At 28.7% G+C, this 21,489-nt stretch overlaps 7 protein-coding genes across 11 annotated transcripts in view; 4 read left to right on the top strand and 3 right to left on the bottom strand.

Annotated features, from left to right (window-relative positions):
* Positions 1–172: 172 nt before the first annotated feature.
* On the top strand, positions 173–4,119 carry Kap-alpha3 (karyopherin alpha3). Of its 3 annotated transcripts, none has more exons than XM_074253403.1 (9): positions 173–314; positions 716–864; positions 1,625–1,727; positions 1,876–2,080; positions 2,153–2,313; positions 2,427–2,653; positions 2,916–3,516; positions 3,696–3,787; positions 3,877–4,119. In XM_074253403.1, exons 2-9 carry the CDS (start codon positions 799–801, stop codon positions 3,967–3,969), a joined length of 1,548 nt encoding a protein of 515 aa, XP_074109504.1. In that variant the 5' UTR covers positions 173–314; positions 716–798; the 3' UTR covers positions 3,970–4,119. The 3 variants fall into 3 exon arrangements, with proteins under 3 accessions (XP_074109504.1, XP_074109589.1, XP_074109423.1); XM_074253488.1 differs by lacking the exon at positions 173–314 and adding an exon at positions 569–655; XM_074253322.1 differs by lacking the exon at positions 173–314 and having other exon boundaries at positions 586–864.
* Positions 4,120–5,387: 1,268 nt separating this feature from the next.
* Positions 5,388–7,477, bottom strand: Mrpl3 (mitochondrial ribosomal protein L3). The gene is made up of 7 exons (XM_074253728.1): positions 7,205–7,477; positions 7,025–7,124; positions 6,511–6,747; positions 6,297–6,428; positions 6,057–6,217; positions 5,778–5,967; positions 5,388–5,670 (listed from the first exon to the last, which is right to left on the bottom strand). Exons 1-7 carry the CDS (start codon positions 7,264–7,266, stop codon positions 5,434–5,436), a joined length of 1,119 nt encoding a protein of 372 aa, XP_074109829.1. The 5' UTR covers positions 7,267–7,477; the 3' UTR covers positions 5,388–5,433.
* A 29-nt stretch (positions 7,478–7,506) lies between these two features.
* Positions 7,507–21,489, top strand: part of LOC141534659 (serotriflin) — a 66,858-nt gene continuing 52,875 nt past the window's right edge. Inside the window, exon 1 of the mRNA XM_074254267.1 lies at positions 7,507–7,953. The gene's annotated coding sequence lies outside the window, so the exon portion shown is untranslated. The remainder of the gene's footprint in view (positions 7,954–21,489) is intronic.
* LOC141534590 (deubiquitinase OTUD6B) lies at positions 8,193–10,410 on the top strand. The gene is made up of 2 exons (XM_074254059.1): positions 8,193–8,401; positions 8,542–10,410. The coding sequence occupies exons 1-2, from the start codon at positions 8,332–8,334 to the stop codon at positions 9,348–9,350; spliced, it is 879 nt and encodes a 292-aa protein (XP_074110160.1). The 5' UTR covers positions 8,193–8,331; the 3' UTR covers positions 9,351–10,410.
* Lysrs (Lysyl-tRNA synthetase) lies at positions 10,374–14,141 on the bottom strand. Of its 3 annotated transcripts, none has more exons than XM_074252763.1 (6): positions 13,986–14,141; positions 13,118–13,250; positions 12,403–12,852; positions 12,065–12,310; positions 10,936–11,715; positions 10,374–10,506 (listed from the first exon to the last, which is right to left on the bottom strand). In XM_074252763.1, the coding sequence occupies exons 1-6, from the start codon at positions 14,015–14,017 to the stop codon at positions 10,417–10,419; spliced, it is 1,731 nt and encodes a 576-aa protein (XP_074108864.1). In that variant the 5' UTR covers positions 14,018–14,141; the 3' UTR covers positions 10,374–10,416. The 3 variants fall into 3 exon arrangements, with proteins under 3 accessions (XP_074108864.1, XP_074108944.1, XP_074108792.1); XM_074252843.1 differs by lacking the exon at positions 13,986–14,141 and adding an exon at positions 13,830–13,867; XM_074252691.1 differs by lacking the exon at positions 13,986–14,141 and adding an exon at positions 13,557–13,763.
* On the top strand, positions 14,292–17,273 carry Dnaaf6 (Dynein axonemal assembly factor 6). The gene is made up of 3 exons (XM_074254882.1): positions 14,292–14,523; positions 15,386–15,585; positions 15,677–17,273. Exons 1-3 carry the CDS (start codon positions 14,412–14,414, stop codon positions 15,932–15,934), a joined length of 570 nt encoding a protein of 189 aa, XP_074110983.1. The 5' UTR covers positions 14,292–14,411; the 3' UTR covers positions 15,935–17,273.
* Positions 17,276–19,596, bottom strand: LOC141535015 (uncharacterized). The gene is made up of 10 exons (XM_074254774.1): positions 19,356–19,596; positions 19,049–19,141; positions 18,880–18,976; positions 18,710–18,824; positions 18,512–18,632; positions 18,297–18,448; positions 18,140–18,228; positions 17,962–18,073; positions 17,606–17,743; positions 17,276–17,543 (listed from the first exon to the last, which is right to left on the bottom strand). Exons 2-10 carry the CDS (start codon positions 19,112–19,114, stop codon positions 17,486–17,488), a joined length of 948 nt encoding a protein of 315 aa, XP_074110875.1. The 5' UTR covers positions 19,115–19,141; positions 19,356–19,596; the 3' UTR covers positions 17,276–17,485.

Here is a 21,489-nt window from a genome sequence, read left to right as displayed (position 1 = left end):
CAAACTTCTACACCCCACCAATGAATTTCCTCCTAAAGCTAACTCACGTGACATTATTTCGCAAATTGAGCCAATAGCGCTCCAGAATTCCACGTCTGATTTTAAAATTAAGCCGATGAAATTTTCGGATTTCAATAACATAATAAATAATCAGCTTGGACCAGAACTAGCTGCAGCTGATTCTGGCCGAGTCTTAAGTCCAAGATTCCACTTTTTTTTTCTCGGTATTTTCTTTTTTAAAACAGCTCACCTCGTGCACATTTTTATTCCCAGTGACATTTAGCGAACAGCCGAGCTGCAAAAATAATTACCCGGTAAAAAAAAAATAATTATTAATAAATTGTAAAAAAAAAATTATTTTTTTAAATTTGCCAAAAATCAAAACTATAACCTGCATTACGGTTAATGTTCTGATAAAGAATATCGATAAATATATATATTTAAGTAAAGTAACGTAGTAGTGTATAGTCTAGTGTTAAGTACATACTTATATATATATATATATATATATATATATATATATATATATATCACACATAATACAGATATATTACACACACATAAAACAGACAATATTCACATTACGACCACGCGACGTAATGCAGTTGCTCAAGTGAAATTTCAACGTAATAACTTGGGTTACTCTTAAATTCATGTAAATTAAGTATTTTATTTTTATTAATTAATTTATAAATAATACAAGTTTTTTTAAAAGGAACCGGCATTAGTAGATTTATTGAACGGGCTGTTTCACTGGATTATTTAAAATAAAAAGTTAATTTTGGTTAGTGTTAAAAAATGGCCGCTGAAATGCAAAACAAGAATCGGATGATGGTATTCAAGAACAAAGGCAAAGATCAGGATGTAAGTATACATTTATTACTTGTAATATCATTTTTATTATTATTATCATCATTATTATCACCTCCGACAATCGTTATTAGATAAACAATTATTTTTTTTTTTTTTTTTGCAACAGTCAGTTCGAATTAGGCGTGGAGACTAGAATGTTCGAGACGGTTTCATTTAATTCACATATGATAATAATGATTATTTATTAATTTTTATTTTGTCAGTAATTACTCTCGTGAGTCATTAATATTCTTGTCGCTTTTTTTTTTCACTATTTTTGGCGAGTCTTTTGAGTTCTGATGACATGGAGCAGATCCACGTGGAATTAATTTTTATTTATTAACAATGTATTTTTTATTATTATTTTTATTAATATTTTATTTTTGCCAGATGTACAGCCTGTTCTACAAACTTTGTTACATTTTTTTTTGTATAGAAAAATTTCACAACAATTAAGTTAGCCGACATTTTTAATTTTGATTAATTTATTAAATTTAAACTAAAAAATATTTTTAAAAAATTGCAATTACAGTTTATTAAATTTTTTACGTGAATTTAAAAAAAAATTTTTTTTTTATCATTTTTTCAATAAAAAAAATGTATGAAAATTTTTTAGATGTCAGTCAACGTTATTTTTATAAAAATTATAATACTAAAGTTAGCCGACATTTTTAATTTTTTCTAAAATAACTAAATTAGAACAAAAAAATACTTTAAAAAAATTGCATCCAGTATTTTTATCAATAATTTAATTTATTTTTTTTTTAAATAGGAAATGAGAAGGCGAAGAAATGAAGTGACGGTAGAGCTGAGGAAAAATAAAAGAGAAGAAACTCTACAGAAGCGCAGAAATGTTCCGGCAACTGAATCTACGGGTAAAAAATATTTATTACGAAACAAATAAAAAATTGCATCACGTATTTTTTTAAATTGGAACGTGATGAAATAAAATAAAATAAATTAAAATTATTAAAAAAATTTTAAGTGTAATTTATAATATATTTATCACGCTATAAATTTCAGATGAAGATGATATCGAGAAGACGTTATCAAAAATAAATTTATTGGAGTTGGTACAAAAGGCAGCGAGTTCAGACCCCGCTGAGCAATTGGCGGCTGTACAATCTGCCAGGAAGTTATTATCATCCGATCGTAATCCTCCAATTGATCCTCTAATTGAGAGTGGTATTTTACCGATTTTAGTACGTTGTCTTGAGCAACACGATAAGTAAGTTTTTTTTTTATTTTTTTTTAATCGCATTAAAAATATTTTTAAAATATTAAATAAATATATTTTCAGTCCTTCGTTGCAATTTGAAGCAGCATGGGCTTTAACAAACATTGCGAGTGGCACGTCGGCTCAGACGCAGGCGGTGATGCAAGCTGGTGCAGTCCCATTATTTTTACAATTATTACGTTCCAGTCAACAAAACGTCTGCGAGCAAGCTGTGTGGGCTTTAGGTGACTTGATTATTCAATTTTATTTATTCAATGTTTATTACGAATCGTGTATCTTTGTTGTTATCAGTTTTTAATTATCATTATCATTATTATTTTTTTTTTTTTTTCTACAGGAAATATCATTGGTGATGGACCAATACCCCGAGATTACGTTATCAAACTCGGTGTAGTACAACCACTATTGACATTTATCAAACCAGAAATACCAATAACATTTTTACGTAATGTAACATGGGTAATTGTCAATTTATGTCGAAATAAAGACCCGCCACCACCAGTACTAACTATACAAGAAATATTACCAGCGCTAAATGCTCTTATTCTTCATACAGACGTTAATGTAATTATTTTTTTATTTATTATAAAAATTTTTTTAAAATTATTTATCTTTAAGAATTATTAGAATAATAAAATAGAGAGACATTTGATAATTAAAAAAAAAATAAATTGTAGAAAAAATTTTAATCTTCAGAAGCTTTAAAAAAATTATAAATGCAATTTTTTAAAAATGATTTTCTAGAGCTAGTTTATAATTAAAAAAATTTTTAAGATATAGTTAAATTATAATTAGTCAAAAAATTAAATAATTAATTTATTTGCAGATACTTGTTGACACAGTATGGGCACTGAGTTATTTAACAGACGGCGGTAATGAACAAATCCAAATGGTAATAAACAGTGGAGTTGTACCGCGACTGATACCGCTTCTTTCGCACAAAGAAGTCAAGCTACAGACCGCAGCTCTTCGAGCGGTGGGCAATATTGTGACGGGTACTGACGAGCAGACTCAGACTGTGCTGAACTGCGGAGCGCTCAGTCATTTCCACAACCTGTTGACTCACACGAAGGACAAAATATGCAAAGAAGCCGTGTGGTTCTTGTCGAACATCACCGCGGGAAATCAGTCTCAAGTTGAGGCGGTGATCGATGCCGGGCTTCTGCCCCTCATAATCCGCAACCTTTCCAAGTCTGATTTCCAGACGCAAAAGGAGGCTGCGTGGGCGATCAGCAACTTCACGATAAGTGGAAACAGGGACCAAGTCGCGCGGTTAATTCACGAAGGAGTTATCGCACCTTTTTGTGATTTATTGTCGTGTAAGGACACACAAGTTATTCAAGTCGTTTTGGATGGTATTAATAATATGCTCAAACTCGCTGGTACTGAAGTTGAACAACTTGCTAATATGATTGAAGAATGTTCTGGTAAGTGTTTTATTTTTTTAACAACTCTTAATTAAATTTTTAAAAAAATTTTTCAACTTTTTTAATAAAAAAAAAATTACTTCATTCTATATTACTCATAAAATTAAAAAAAAATTTTTTTCGGTATTAAATATTTTAATTTTGTGATAATAATAAAATTAATAATTTTTTTTCAACAGGTTTGGATAAAATAGAAGCGCTGCAAGCTCACGAGAACGTAGAAATTTATAAATTAGCTTATGACATTATTGAACAATATTTCTCAGACGAGGTAAGATCCTTAATTAAAAAAAAAAAAAAAAAAAAAAAAATTATTTAAATGCAACAATAATACTAATTATTTATTAAATTTATTTTCAGACCGATGACACGAACCTAGCCCCACAAGTTGGCGAAGGATCATTTGACTTTGACCCAACGGCGACTATTCCAAACGAAGGTTTCAAATTCTGAGACGTAACAACAATTCCGTTTTATTTATCCGTGCCGCAGTCAAAAAGACACTTCTACTATCATCATCAGCATCTTTATAATAATAATAATAATAATAATAATAATAATAATAATAATAATAATAATAATAATAATAATAACGATAATTATCATCTTATAAAAAATTCAATAATCCTCTTACTTCGATGATGAAGCCGCTTGGTCATCAGCACGAGCATCACCGAGGACGACGGCACCAGAATCAAGATTCGCGATAATGTGGCCTCCAAATGCTATGAAAGACTTTCATCATAACGGCCTTCGATCTCACCATCAGCACATACGACTAAATAATTAAACAAATTAGTAAAAATTTGTTACAATTGACTATTTAAATAATTAAATATTAAAAGATCAAGCGAATAATCTTTCAGTGACATTTGGCAAAGCATGAACGAGCTGCGATAAAGCTTAAATAATTATTTACATTGTTTACACATTAGTAAACTATTTTTTTTTACATTCTCCATTATCTTCCATTTAAAAAATAATTATTTTGCTTTCTTTTTTATCATTGACATCGGAAATGTATAGAATTAATAATAATAATAATAATTCATATTATTAATTAAATAATTGTGTAATAACTAATGACGTAAAAAAAAAAACAACCTTTTTTTTATTACTTGAGTTATATAGTTATTAAAATAAATATGTTTTGTGCTTATAATCGTTGCTCTTTATAATTAAAATATTATTATAATTATATTCATTATTATTAATTAATCATTTATTTTTTAAGAGGGTCTTCTAGTTAGTATAGAGGCCCGAATTTTGAGCATTTTTTGGCAATCGAAAAAAAAAAAAGCATTTGATATTTTTATCGTAACTATGACGACGAGGATACGGCCCTTTTTTTCCCTCCACTTCAAGAACGTATAACTAGATAAAAAAATTTTTTTTTTTTTTTAAATTAATTTTGTGTACTCTGAATATAAATAAACAAATGATAAAAAAATGGACAGTAAAAATATCAAATGCTTATTTTTTATCGATTGCCAAAAAACGCTCGAAATTCGAACCTCTAGACTAAAAGACTCCCTTAAGTGAATCTTGGTTCATATTTATATAATTCATTACTTTAAATAAATCAATTTGTGTATATTTTAGGCATTTTAAATTTATAGTGATAATTACTGAACTAATAATAATAATAATGACAATTTATTTAAATAAATTTACTACATTAAGTAGCATTGCAGACAAATTCTGTATAGAGCCACAATAAAAATTAGCATTTAAATTAATTTCTGTCAATTACAATTATCAATTATTATTATTAATAATTTTTATTAATATTTACAAACTATTTACTAGTGATCATTCAGTAATAGGGTAATTTAATTAGATAATTAGAAACTAGACATGTAATTTTTTTTAATAATACATTTATTAAATCTAAAAATTTATTTCTTATAAAAAATTTTATTTTTCTGGCTCAAACTCGATCGTCGGAGCGTCGAAAGGGTGAACGTCATCGGCCCAAGCTTCGTTGGGGAGCTCAGTATCTGGTGTAGGGATGAAAGTGGGAAACGGAGGTGGTGTTTCAGGCTGTCGTCTCGGCAGCAAGGTGTCGTATACGTGAACCAGAGAGTTGGTTTCTCCTGGACATACTTGGCCTAAGACCCATATTACGTTGTACTTGTAATTTACCCGTAAAATCTGTAATTATTTTTTTTTTTTTTTGATAGAAAAAATTTATAAAAATTTTTAAATGTCGGTTAAATTAATTGTTATTGAATATAAATGATAAATAAAAAAAAACTTACTCTCTGACCACGAAATATGCGATATCTATTACCCATATGTCCAGGCATTTTAGTACCAGGCATAACACGAGCTTTCTGTCCTCCTGAACCAATGTTACCAGGCCGACGATGAGTTTTAGTTACACCATGAGTCGCAGGCATACCATGGAAACCCCAACGTTTCATTACCCCTTGGAATCCACGGTCAATTCTGAATTATAAAATATTTTATTGTAATTAAAATAATTATTTATAAAATATTTAAAAAAAATTTTTTAATTAATTGATTAAAATCTTTACGTTTTGCCTCTGATATCAATAACATCACCAGGCCGGTAATGAGTCGCCAATAATGGCGTTCCAGGCTGCAGTGCACCGTTGGGCGTCACGGCAAAACGTGATAAAAGTCTTTTGGGCATCACACCAGCGTTATAAAATAATCCGCAATATTCTTTAGTAAACTAAAAATAATAAAATTGTCAATTAAATCTTAACTATTCAAGACAATTAATTAATTAAATTAATGTTAATAAAAATTACTAATTGCGGGTCAGAACTTTCAGCTCCGACAACCAAGCATCCCAACTTTCTCTTCGGAATAATATGCCTTGTTCTATGACCTGGTTCCCACTCTTCAGGGGGGATATATTTAATGACATGGTTGTCGCAAATCTGAAAAAATTCAATTATAAATTATCAATTATTTTTATTTTGATTATTAAGTATGAAAATAAATTGATAGAAAAATAATTACGTGTAACAAAGTAGAAAGAACTTTCTTCCCATTCTTCAGCCACATCGGGTAAATTCCGAGTTTACGAGCAATAGTGCCAGTTCTTCTTGATCCACGAACCCATTCTGGAGAGGGTTCAATAGGAGCTACCTTTAACGGTGAATAACATTTGCTCAATGGATCTGGAGATCCGTAGTTTGTTTCCAATACTTCTTTTACGAATCCTCTATTTTCCAGTGTCACGTCATCTCTGTATAACTTTTATTTTATAGAAATAAATTAATAAATTATTTTTTAATTCTATTATACTAAAATTAGCAAATATCTGACACTTTTTTTTTTTTTTTTTAATTTTTTACATGTCAATTTTTGTTCTAATTTTTTTTGCAACAATTTATTTGTTAAAAAAATTTTTTAAATTGACAGCTGACCGCTTACTTCAGTATTATTAAAATTATTAAATGTTTGCTAAATTTATTTTCATTATTATTATTTTAGTATTAAATAAATAAATAAAAATAAACAAAATAATTACTGTTCGTGTCTGCTTAGGCAGCCAAGGTGGAAGACGTTTTCTTGGCTTGGGATTCAATTTACTGTATCTTTCACGATACGGAATTGTCAGCACTTCAGCTCTAAAAATTAAATTATTTATGATAAATAAATTATAATTTTTATAAAATTAATTCAATTTAATTAGAGAAAAAAAAATTACCTTGGTTTTAAAAAATTACTCAGAACATTCAGCCCAGAGCGAATTTTCATAAACGACCCCATTTTTACAATTAAAATTACAATTTTTCAGTTTTTCATTGATAAAAAAAATTAAACTATAAATTATTTAATAATTAAAAAAAAAAAAAAAACAACAATTATTTTCTATTTAATACAAATATTTTACTGAATTTTGTTATTTATTGTAAATTACAACTATAGCCTTTATTTTCCACAGTGTGGCCAGAACGTGCTCTTTTCTTACTTCCACTTTGTAGGATACTCTCATCTGACTACATTGAAAGCGGTACAAAGTGGGGGTAAAAAAATCGCACGATCTGGCCACACTGATTTTCCATGCTGCGCAATCGATAGTGCGCAGTCGATAATCGAAGTTGGCGCCGCGACTTAAATTTGAATTTTCGATAGATCGATTGTAAAGTGACGGTTACGAATTCCGAACCCGGAAGTGTTAGTCGGTGAATTTCAGTCGCAGTAATGGGGTCGGGACGATTTTCGCGGGTGAAGATGAGTTTGTGATGTGTATTTTGTAATTATAATGATAATAAATAGTGAAATGTCTTTAATTATCAGTGATTAATAAGTTTATAATTGTTACAAGTGTTTAGTGTGAAATTAGGTGAGAATAAATTAAGTGGTATTTGTTTAGGTGATAAGTGCTGGTGGCTTGGAGCTTTTGAGTATTTCCTGGTGAAGCATTCAATTGTTTTGTGGAGTTTTGGCAGTATGGTGAGTAATTATTATTCACATTATAAAATTTTGATATTTTTTTATTGAAAATAAAAAAAATCAAACAATTGTTTTATAAAATTATTATTAATACAATTTTATTTTTACAAGTAAAATTGACGTATCAATAAACAATTTTTATTACAAAAAAAAATTTAAGCGCCATAAGCGCGGCATTTTGCCGCGCGCGCCTCTGGCGGCAATTTTTCAAACTAAATCTGAGGTTATAAAATAAAAATAAGACGTGAAACATACAAAATATATTTAGTCCTTAAAATAAAAACAGAGTACCTAGAAATTATTAAATTAAATATTTATAATTTTAATAATTATTAAAAAGACAAATTATTTATAAGTAAGTGATATAAATTTTAAACAATGTCGGATAATGAGAACAGTGAAGATGTTATGTTACAAAGACACAAGAAAGAGCGTAAGGACCTGCAAGGTATTTATTGATTAATTTATTAATTTAATACACAATAATAAAAATAATAATAATAATAATTATTATTATTATTACTACTATTATTTTATTATTTTTATAATTATTATTGTTATTGAAATAATAAAAAAATTTTATTTTAGGACAAATTCAAGTTTTAAAAAAATCAGTAGGAAAAGGTGACAAAAAAAAGAAACGAGAAATAACTGAACAAATCGCACAATTAGAGTCAGACTTGGACCGCCGTCAGGACGAAGAGTTAAACAATTTAAAGCTGTCACAAATAACACTAACAGGCTTGCCAGAAGAAACTATAATACTGCCAGAGGATGACAATGACAACGACAATGACAACCTGAAGGTCTCAAAAGCGCAAAAGCGCCGAGAGAAGAAAGCTCTCGCGGAACGGGAGCGAAACCAGCGAATCATCGAAGCGGAGGCGTTGAACGTCTTCGGGAAGCGCAACGTCGAGACCCAGACGATCAAAAAGATCCTGGGAGAACGCGACCTTATGATCTACGAGGTGCCCAGTGATGGTCATTGCCTCTATAACGCGGTCACCCATCAGCTGAAAAGCATCGGAGTCCCCATGAGACTCGAGGAGCTGCGCCACAAAACTGCCGAGTACCTGCGTCAGAATATCAACGATTTCCTGCCGTTCCTCACCAACCCAGACTCTGAAGGTGCTCTCACTGAAGAACAGTACCAGCAGTACTGCGACAATGTCGCGACTACCAGCGCCTGGGGCGGCGCCATTGAGCTCCAGGTGCTCTCTCGCATCCTCAGCTGTTCTATTGAAGTCGTCCAAGCTGTTGGCAGCTCTTATATTGTCGGGGATGAGTTCGAGAGCTGTAAAAAGATCACTCTCACTTATCATCGACATATGTATGAGCTTGGTGCTCATTATAATTCTGTTACCAAGTTTGTTAGAGACGATAATGATGATAGTTGATTTTAATTTTGGTTATTGATGTTACCTGATTATTCACTTGGTTTTTTGATGGATAATTATTGTTTTTATTTATTTTAATACGGTTCAATTCCAGATGAATAAATAAAAAATATCAGGATCACGGGTAGTTCCAAAAACACAGTTAAATTAATTTTAAAAATCATTGACTATGAAACTAAAAGTAGCCGACAGCGAAAAATTTTTATTTTTTTTTTTTTTTATTAATTAAATTAACATTAAAAAAATATTTTTAAAAAATTGCACGGATAGTTTTTAAAATTTTTTACTTGTGGAATTTTTTCATAAATTTGTTTTGTAATAATTTTATTAATAAAAAAAAATTTTTAAGTTTAGATGTCGGCTAACTTAATTGACGAAAGCTTTAGAAACTAAAAAAAAATTTTAACAATTTTAACAATTAAGAGATAGTTTTTTTTAAAATCACTGTCATTTACTGCCAACGTACAGAATCTTTACAATTCACTTAAATATTAATAACAAAAATAAAAAATTAGACTAAAATTATATCAATTATTTTTAGTGATTAATTTATAAATTATAAAATAATTTTTTGAGTTTATATTAACAATATTTAAACTGCCAAAACTGATAATGATAATATAAAATAGTTTTATTATTGTATGATAAAAAGTTCAACGAAATATAAATATCATAATTTTTAAAAATTAAACTGTTAAGTATAAGATAAACAACTAAAACTTTCGAGCAGTAAGAAATAGCACAACCTAAATTCGCATTAACGAAAAACCTTTCATATCTTATTTGAATAGTTTATTTATATTTAAATAGCACAATTACGAGTTTACTTAAGCTAAATATTTGAATGGTGACTCGTTTTATATTAGCGTCAATGCCGATTGTTTGTTTTCTTACTCGCAAGATAGCTTAGTGTAACAAGTTTTAGTTGTATTAGATGTTAATGTACTAGGGATTGAATCTAATTATTTTAAACTAACGTATACATATTAAAATTAATATTAATAATAAATAAAAAGCAGAAAGTAATAAACTTGGTTTATTTAACTGTTACAAAAATTAAGACATTTTATTGATCAGGTGTTTTTATTTCTTCCTCATTTTCTTTGTGCTTTGGTGGGTTGTCATCTGGTTTCATAGCTGGGAACAGCAGAACCTCCTAGAAAATATAATTTTATATTTCATTAGAAAATTATTTATTAAATGGATCAATTATTGAATAATTAATAAATCCAACATAAGTAAGGACAACTTTATTATTTATTAATTTTTCATTCAATAATTCCAATTTAATTATTAAAGAATTTTAATTTATTAATTTTTTTATTCCCAATAATTTAATTAATAAATTGAAGTTATTTTTCAATTTAATTAAATTTTTCTAAGACTTGAAATCTCATTTAAATCAATGACAATTTTTTTTTTATAAATAAATTATTGTGAAAATATATTTTTTTAAAAAATTTCTACGTAAAAAAATTTTTTTTTTTACTTTTAAAGAATTTTTTTTAAAAAATTTTAGAAACTAATTTTTTATAATTTATTATTATTTATTAATCATTTTAATAATAAAATAAAAAATAATTACCTTAATATTATTAGAGTCAGTTAAGAACATAGTCAACCGATCAATGCCCATGCCCCATCCTCCAGTAGGAGGTAGCCCATACTCCAGAGCAGTGCAGAAATTTTCATCGATCATCTGAGCTTCATCATCTCCAGCATCTTTATCCTTAGCTTGCTGCTCGAAGCGTTCTCTCTGGACAATAGGATCATTCAACTCGGTATAAGCATTGCAGAGTTCCTTCTTCATGACAAACAGCTCGAACCTTTCAGTGAGGCCCTTGGCAGATCTGTGCCACTTGGCGAGCGGCGACATGATCTGAGGATGGTCGGTGATGAAGGTCGGATGGATGCAAGTCTCCTCGATGAAGTCTCCCACCAGTTTGTCCAGCAATCGTGCGGTGGTTCTCGGTGGAGGACACTCGACTTCGTGCTTGATGCACAAATCACTGAGGAATTTGTTGGCTTCTGGAGCGTTTAATTTCTCAGGATCCGGGAACTTGACGCCCAGCTTCTCTTCCAGGGTTTTTATCATCGGAAGTCGCCGGAACGGGGGAGTGAAATCTATCTCTACGCCTTCGCCTTCCGGACCGTCCGGGTGGTAGACTAGCTTGTGGGTTCCGTGGATACTTCTTACCATTCCCGAGACCAGGGTCTCTGTTATTGACATCAGGTCGTGGTAGTCCGCGTAGGCCATGTAGAACTCGCAGGATGTGAATTCCGGGTTGTGGGTCATGTCTATTCCTTCATTTCGGAATAAGCGACCGATTTCGTAGACTCGATCGAATCCTCCGACTACTAACATCTGAAAAAGTAATATTCATTTTTAATTATAAAATTTTTAATGAATTAATGATAATTTATAATTAAAAAAAAATATTTGTCTTGTATATACAATAGAATAATTTTTTTTTAATGTAAACTCAGGTCATAGATTATGTTTTAATTAAAAAATTTTAATTTTATTGATGAAAGATTTTTTTTTTTTAATTATAAATATTTGAAAAAATATTTTTGCTTCATATGAAAATTTTTTAGTCATTTTTTTGATTAAAAAAAATTTTTTTTTAATTCTAAAATAAATTTAAAACAAAATAATTTTATTATTGAGAAAAAAAAATTATTTATCTATTGATAAATGTTAAAAAAAATACCTTAAGATATAATTCAGGAGCAACACGCATAAAAAGATCCATATTTAAATCATTATGATGCGTAATAAATGGTTTAGCAGTAGCACCACCAGCAATCATGTTCATCATCGGGGTTTCGACCTCCAAAAATCCCATTTCATCAAGGAATTTACGAACATAAGCTATTATTTTAGCCCTTATTTGGAACTTTTGTCTTACACTTGCGTTTATTATTAAATCTAAATAACGCTGACGGAATCTTGTTTCCTAAAAATAATAAAAATAAAAATTGAGAATCAATAAATTACTGAAGCCGTCAAAAAGCGATTTAAATTAAAATAAATAAACAAATTACTCACCTTATCCTTGAGTCCGTAATGCAGGTGAGGAAGCATATGCAAACAAGGACTCAGTAGCGTGATTTTCTTCGGCAAAATTGAAAATTCTCCTAGTTTTGACTTAGTAGGCACCCCGAGAACCCCTACGATGTCTCCGCGACCGAGTTTATCGGTGTCTCGGTTAAAGGCGTCCTCGCTTTCGTAGTGCTTGGCGTTGGCCATGATTTGGAGCTTGAGGCCCTCGCCTCTCAGGTCGTAGAAAATTAGCTTAGTTCCGGCGCGACGTATCGAGTGGATACGACCCGCGATACTGTGAACTTCTTTGTCAAAGATTTCGCCGGGCTTGACTTTCTCGCCGAACTTCTCGATGAAGTTGTCCAGGGAGGACGAAACGTGGAACTTGTGCGGGTACGGGCTGTCATTTGCTTCTTTTAGCTCGTTTATCTCTTTTACTCGTAGTTTGAAATACTCCTGTTAATTAATTTATTTATTTATTAGTCAAAAAAACTCATTTTTTAGTTGAAAAATAATTAGAATTATTTTTTTATTGAAAATAAAATTTTATTCAAACATTTTTAAATAAATATTTAATTTGAATTTTTATTAAATAATAATAATAATTCTCAAAACAAAATTATTATGATTATTGTTATCAAAATTATTATTTAAAAATATAAAAAAACATTATAATAATCATAATTAATTAATAATAATAATAATAATAATAACAACTTACATTAGGATTAATTTCTTCTTCTTTAATTTTTTCTTTTTTTTCATTTGACTGAGGAGCTTCAGCAGCAGCCTTGGCATCTTTTTCAGCTTTTTCTTTAAGCTTTTGTTCAGCTTTTAATCGCCTTTTTAATTCACTGCAAAAAAATAAATAATTCTTAATAATAATAATAATAACAATTATAATTAATTAAAAAAAAAAAACATTTCTAATAAAAATCTTAGAAAAAAAAATTTTTCTTTTCTCAAAAAAATTAAAATGAAAAAAAAAAAAAAATAATAATAATAATAATAATAATAATAATAATAATTTTAATGACAAATTTAACAAAAATTTTTTTTGCTTATTAAAAAAAAATTATCATATGTCAATCATCACCAGAAGTTTCAACAACTAATTAAAATCTGACATAAAATAAAAGCCCTGTTTAAAATAAAAATACCGGTCAACTCCAGTCGCTAAGAAAGCAACATGACGCAACCTTCCATATGGTGTTGCGAGCACCAGAGCCGATTGTGACAATGCCGGGACGAAATAACCCAATTGTTTGGTTATACGCACCAACATTTCAATATCAACTAATTAAATTATCACACATTTGATACAACATTAATCAAAATATAAAATTACTCCGATAAGCCGGCACTCAGTCCCCAATTCAGAAATTTATTTAATTTATTTTATCATAAATAAATATTATTTTTAGTATATCAACCAGAGAGAAAACGTGGGAGACATGGTCACTATTTCAATACTGATAGGTTAAGTTTGTCTGTAACTAAAATATTTTTAATTATCCTCTCCACTCTCTAGAAAAATTTAATCAATGTTAATATCTCTAATTTATCACAAATTTATTTACGTTACTTACTTTTTTGATAGTTTTTCCCCAGCCTCAGCCATCGTGCCAAAAAAACCTTTTTTTTACAATTTATACAATTATAGTTTTTCGCTGCACTGGCATGCGCTGTTGGTACACACGGGCTTTATCTTCCCGCAGTTGGCAGCATTTTTACTCTCGGGATTTCCGCGATTTTTAAAAAAATCCTTTTTATCTAAAAAAAAAGGCAAAAATTTATAATTTTTTTAATTTTAAACAATTTTCAGTGAAAAAAATATTATTTTAGTAAACAATAACTTTTTTTGCTCTTTAATAATTAATAATTACCTTTATAATCATAAAATGGTTGCTATGGAGACTCGTTTTGTTGATTCGTAGCCTAAAATAATAAAAGTGAATATTTATTGACGGTAAATTTATATAAAAAAATTAATATAATATTACTTGAGTGAAAAAATGGATGGAATCATGAATTACAATGATTTAAAAGCGCTCCAAGCTTTAATTAATCCCAATAAATCTGATTCTGAAGATGAAGATCTTCCGCAGAAGGGATTACGTAAATTAGGTGAATTTTTTGTTAATATTTTATTTAATTGTTATTTATAATTATATATATTTTTAAGATGTCTACTGAAGATATAAATCTTGAAGGTTGTTATTTATTAAAGTAGCAGAAAAGTTGGATTTTAAATATTTTATCTGTGAAAATTAGGTCGTGTTAAATGTGTCTTCTTTAGAATTAAGTTTTTCCTGTGGAGATGGAGACTGAAGTTTTTAATTAACACGAGAATTGAAGTCAGATAATTTAATAAAAGCATGCAAGACATAGATTTATTAATTGAATAATTTAGTAATTTAAATTTAAAAAATTATTTCATTTAATGAAACGAGTAAAGAGTATTAAAAATTATTTCATTTTAATTTTTAATTATATTTAATAATTAATTTATTAATTGAAGAAATTATCAAAGAATGCTTATTGATATTTAAATAAAATTTTAGACTTAAATTTTTTATAAAAATAAAAAACTTTTATTTAAATTTTTTATCTTTGGATTAATTATTGGAAAATTTATTACAAATATTAACACTCTAACAATTAATTTTAAAAAAATTTTAAGAGTAAAATTTTTTAAATTAATAAGTAGCAATCTTCATTTGTAATTTCATTGAAAAAAGAGAATTAAATTTATTAAATAGGAAAATTCTTCACGGAAAAAAGTAAACTGTAATAAATAATAGTAGATTTAATTGTTGAGCTAAAAAAAAAAAAAAAAAAAAAAAAAAAAAATAATCAAATTAATTTAACTTAATAAAAAAATAATTTTTTTGGCTCATGAATTTTTCTCGTGAATCAATGAAATTTTTTTTTGAGTAAAATTATAACTTTAAAAAAATTAAAATAGAATAATTTATCGAAAATAAAGGGCCTGGTGACATCGGTGGGTTGAAAGAGTCATCAGAGCCAAATCCCGGGCCAAACGCTCCGTTAAACCTAGAAAGCGACGAAATTTGGCATTCTTCAGAAGTAACAACAACTTCAACTGAACTTTTAGACCCTAGACAAGTGCCGGAATATGAAATTAAGTTCAAACAAGCCGTCGCTACTGAAGATGTCTTTCTGGGGGTATTTTTACACTTTCAGACTTCTTTAATTTGTTAATTGTAAACATAAAAAATTTTTTACCCCAAGCTTTATAAAGTGAAATTGTGTTTAGATGGGTTTCAAAACTCCAGGATCAGCCTCTTGTGAATGGATAACACTTTCGATAAAACTCCCAAGCGAGTTGATGAAAAATATTGAACTTACTGTCGAATCAGATTTGATAGACGTACGGAGCCCTAAGTACCGATTGTATTTGCCGACTCCTCACTCTATTGATCCGAATAATTCGTCAGCCAAGTGGCTCAATGACAAGGATACGCTTGAGCTTACTCTGAAACTTGTCCGTGAATTGGACGGAATTAATTTTTAAATTTTTCTTTTATATCATTAAATAAAACACGATAAAAAATAAAAATAAATAAAGTTAATTAAGTAGATCATTAATTTATTACATAATGATAATCATAATACTATTTTTAATGAGACTCGTAAATTAAACGATGTGTTAATAATTTTAATAAATCCTTCGTATATTATCAGTAGTATCACGTTTATTTTAATTACACAAACTGAATAGACGGGGACACAATGCGGAAAAAAGAAGGAAAACAAATATCCAATTAAGTTAAATTGATTTAAATTTAATACAGCTAAATTTAATTAAATTTAATAATAAGTTGAGGAAAATTAAATTACATTTTTAAAATAAAAATTACTGGCTTTTATTTCTATGTTATTGAAGCTTGGTGGACTATTTTTGAAAATTTTTACCTTGTTACGAATTTAAATTCACAATGTTGTTGGATAAAATAGCAGATGAATGTATTTATATTGAAATAGAGTGTAGTGTATCAGATGTGTGTTATCAAATACTCTATATAGGGACACGTTATTTTATACGATTCACTGAATTCAATTGACAATATATTTTTATTTGTTTTTCATTTTATTTAATTTTTTTTACGCCAGAAGGACGCTCTGGATTTCTCTTTTACTTCAAATTGATAAAAAACATTCTATTAACCTGATTGTTAAAAAACAAATCCTGTGAAAAAGTACACACCGAAGAGGATAATTGAAAATTGGAAAGGGCTAATGGATGGGAAATTTACTTTCCTAAAAATTTTGTCTCTTGTAAAAATTCAATAGGATCAATAGTTTAAGAGTTACAGCCGTTTTTGGAATCATACAGTGCGAATGTACGGATGTACGAACTGTAAATATCTCGGAAACTAATTAACGGATTAGAATAATTCCAACGGTGGGTAAAGTAGCTTACATTGCCCTAGATATCGAGTAGCTTCGGTGTAAATGGGGAGCTGTCAATCCGAGTGACAGCGTGAAATCGGGACACGAAATGATTGAATAAATAATTAAAATGGATGGAATAGAAATAGAAGATGGCGTTAGAAATAATTGAATGACGGTATCAAAAATATTTTGAATTGTAGATTTTTTTATAACCCACCAATTCATTGAATCGTTAAATTTACGGTAGATTGATGGTTTGTTATCTCTACTATTTGGTTGTGTTTGTTGAACCGCAGTTTTACGATAGCTTGTGGTTCTTTTATTTCAGGCCATAACGTTTCTCACCATTTTTTATTTATCTATTTAATATCTTTTTTTAATAAAAAATTTCCATATCACAGTTTTTATTGCAGCCGTTTTTGGTCTTCAATCTGTAGTCTTCTATTCCAATAGACACATTCATACTTTTACTAATTAAAATAACCTTTTATTTATGTTCCTAATAAAAAATTATCTTTATATGAATTTAAAATATAAAATTAATTTTTATTATGTGGTAGTGTTAAATTAGCTTTCTCATTAATAAGATTTAAAATTTTTGATCCTGTAGATTTTATGAGTTCAAAAGCTTTGTAAAAAAGTAGGCTTCTATTGTAATTTTGATCTCTTTCTATAGTTGATCAGCTAAAATGGCTTCGTTTCTTCTGGAGTTAGAGCAGTTAAATTTTCTGAAAGTAAATTTTTTTATAGAAAAAAAATTAACTTGTCAAATTTTTAATTGACAATTTACCGAAATTGATTTGAATATTGTTGAATATTACAAGCGCTCCATGCTAAAGGATACTTTAACTCGTCATTAAGAATTTCTTCTCTTCCTATTCCCGTGCAATTTTTTAGAGACTCGTCTGTTTCGTCAGCGTATCCTAAACTAATTAATTAAAATATTTTGTCGATTATAATTACCAAAAATAAATTTTTTAAACTGATAAAAAATTTTAAACCAAGAAAATTATTTTAAATCTAGAAAAAAAAATTTTTGGTTTGAATAAATTTTAATTATTCGATAATGTTAAGCTTAAAAAAATTTTAAGCTTAAAAAAAATACTGAAAAAAATGGATTTGTTTTAAATATAATAAAAAATTTACATTGAAAGTATTCCATCCAAAAAAATACCGTGATAGCCTTGAAAATCGGAATGAAATGCTACCATCAGACGTGGGCTACTTCTTTCTTCACAAATGCAATTGCTGTATACATCTAAAATCTTTCAAATTAATAAAAAAAAAAAAAAAATACTTAAATTCAAAATTGTTCAACATTTACCTAAAATATAACAATTTTCATTTTCATCTTCATAATGCTCAGGATCATCATTGAAATAAGTCTTATTTGAGTGATCGCAAGTTTTTCGTCTAAAGAAATGATAAAAATAAAATTTATAATTCCCTTAAATAATATATCACACAATTAAAGTACTTACTGCGTCATTACTGTGATAATATCATGACTGGTTAGATCAAAAAAATTTTGGTGAACTTTATACATAGTCCGGATTGATTTGTACATATGAGTCAGGTCCAAATCGTCAGTACTTGCCCGGTTGTTTCCCAAGTACGGAATGACATTAACTGTCTTGAAAGATTACTTCTTATTAAATTAAATTGAATACAGTAAAAATGACAAAAATTAACTTACCGGAGGTAGGACTATCCCTTTGATGGAAAATTGAATTTTTGGAGAAGTGAAATTCCCGTGAAACATATCGATGTAGTTGAAGTACATCAAAAGTGTGCGAATTAATTCAACACGGGGCTTACTGCATTAAATTTTAAGGTTTATTATTTTTATATTTATTAATTAATCATTATTTATGAAAAAAAAAAAAAATTTTACGTGACGGAAGAACTATCGAGGATCACAAACAAATTTATCGTGATATTGTTCATTTCAGGAACTTGCAAATCGTACGACAAGTTTGTATTGTTCACGTAATTGTCCCAAATTTCTTCTGTAATAACAAAAAGTTAAAAATTGGTTGCAAAAATGTAATTTTTAATTTTTACCTTGTTTCATATTCTTTATTCGTATGTACGCGTACTTGGTGCTCAGATACGGAATGTGAAGCAATCTACGGAGTATATAATTTCCAACATTTCCGCCCTGAAAAAATAAAAAATTGATAATTATTTTTTGAAAGAAAAATTAAAAAAAAAATTACTTGAAAGTACATACCACATGGAAATTTTTTAATTTGCGAAAGACCATCATCGACGCTGTTTTATTCCTGTCGTGGTACATTGAAAAGTTACCGAGTTCTGGCGTATACTACAAGTATATACAAAAAAAAATAGCAAACTGTTGCAAGCGTTATTTTTGAGAAGAAAATATCGAGAAGAAACGAAATGTAATTTAAAAATTGAGTCTGAGTGGGTCAGTGATTTTAGATTAGCGTAGTGCGAAAGTCCCAAGACATTAACCCGGGAGGACAGGGTTCGATTCCCGGCGCCGGTAAAAAAAATTAGTAAACTTTAAAAATTACCTTATGAATAGTAGAAGCTTGAAAAAAATATTCTGAATTGAAATTCGTGTAATTGAGCTCTGGTGCAACGTTCGGGAAATAAATAGGCGTATTTCCATTCGCTAATAGTCCGTCAGTTTTGTATAGCTTTAGAGACTCAATTTCTTTGTTTTCGAAAAAGATTTTGAACTCCAGAGTATTGCTACTAAAATCACCGTAATTTTTTATTTTGATATTGACCAGCTTACAGTTGGTAATATGGGTTTGCTCTGAAAAATTACGATTAATGAGGTATAAAAAAAAAAAAATAAAAAAAAATTACCGTCCCTATGGTCATGAAAGTGAAATGCGTGATGTGCTATTTGATGGCAGATATGTCGAAATCCGTAATAAAATATCCCGTTTACGATAATTAGTGAGTAAATGTAAAAAATAAAATGAAATAAAATTTTCATTGTTCGAGACATTAAATCAATATTTAGCCGAATTAACAGCACCGAACTGTTTCATTCAAAAAATAAATTTATAACTGTCGAACAAAAATATCACACGAGACTTACTTATTTCGTAATTAAAGTTTGCCGCGGGCTACTAACATAATAATGACTTATTTTTTCCGTTCCTGAAATTAATTAAACTCCCGATATTAAATCGTACGATATTTTTATATTTTTAATTCCGCCAATGATAAGAAAAAAAAAAATATTTGAGCTAGAAAATGATTCATAGAAATCAAAGTCTATTCTCGTTTATTTTCTAGTGATTGTCGATACAATTTAATTTGCGCTGTAATAGGGACTGAAGGTACTGAGGACGTAAACTAAAAATAGTTTTCGATGTTCAATATATGGACTCGGGGTTTGGTACAGCAAAAAGCACAAAACAGTGACAAAAAATTCTGGCAAAGTCGGGCAATAAAACTTCACTTGTCCGTCAGCTTACTCCGACACGTGACAGATTATTTTTTGCTTTTAGGTCTATGAATATGGATACACTTCCTTTTATCTGGAAGTTTTCAATTTATTGCGAGTTTTCTTTTTTGTTTTATTCACGTGTTGGCTGTAAATCGACAAGCTTAGATCATTTTATTAAATGAAAATTTTATTCAATCATTTCATTTAATGGTTTTATTAAAAAAAAAAAAAAACAAAAAAGTAGATTTTAACTTTATTAAAGTTCAAATAAATTGATGTTAAAATTAAAAAATTAAAATTATTTGAACTTTAATATTTTTTCTACTTCTTTTTTTATCATGTAAATTGATTAACTGTTTAACAATCAGTGACGAACACTATCAATAAAAAGAATCGATAATAAATTTCCATCAAACAAAAGTCCCGAGCCAATTAAACGTTCCACAGATACAAATCTGAGTGACTAAAAAAGAAGCAATAAATCTTAGTACTTTATTTTCCGAGTTTTATTACTTAACCTGGGTATTGAAAATTTCAATTCTCCATTAAATTAATTTCCAGGAGTAATACCGGGCAGCGAAACTCGGGAACTTTTTCCTCAGTGATTAATTTTTTTGTTTTTAAACAGATCGGATACCCCGTGCAATTTACGCCGTCCTGGCTTAATTAATCCTCGGAAAAGTCTTCCTTCTCATCTACGTCTTTCTCCTCTAATATAAAGTATATATAGTATAGATCTTTTACCCTTTTTGTCAAAGTGATACCGTCACTAGTTCTGCTATTACTTCTTGCCCTCACTTTTCTTCTTTCCAGCTAGCAAGGATTTCTTGTTTCTCCCTTTGCCTCTTTTTCTCATTACTGACATCCATATCTTTAAACTTTTCAAATCAACCGACTTTTTTCTCCAACGACCGATTATTACTCTTTGTACTTGTTCTGTTTTTTCGGTTTGACTTTCATACCTCGATAAATATTCACTACGCTAGCAAAATCTCCGCAGAAATAATTCAGATCATCACTTCAATGGATTATTTCATTATCTGCGACCTGGAAAATTTAATTTGATATATAAGGAGAGCAATCAATCATTTATTTTTTTTTAAATAAATTAATTTTAGTTATTAAAAAAATTTTATAAATTTATTATAAATCAATTATGCCTATAAATTAACAAATTAATAAATAAATAAATTTATTATGAACCTATATAAAAATTTAATAAAAAAAAAAAATTGCAAAGA

Source organism: Cotesia typhae, unplaced genomic scaffold, assembly GCF_013202065.1.
Source record: "Cotesia typhae breed Kobodo isofemale line unplaced genomic scaffold, CoteBio_Ctyphae contig_11, whole genome shotgun sequence".
Lineage (NCBI taxonomy): Eukaryota > Metazoa > Arthropoda > Insecta > Hymenoptera > Braconidae > Cotesia > Cotesia typhae.
Note: the sequence above shows the minus strand (reverse complement) of the source record. Positions and strands in the feature narration are given on the sequence as shown.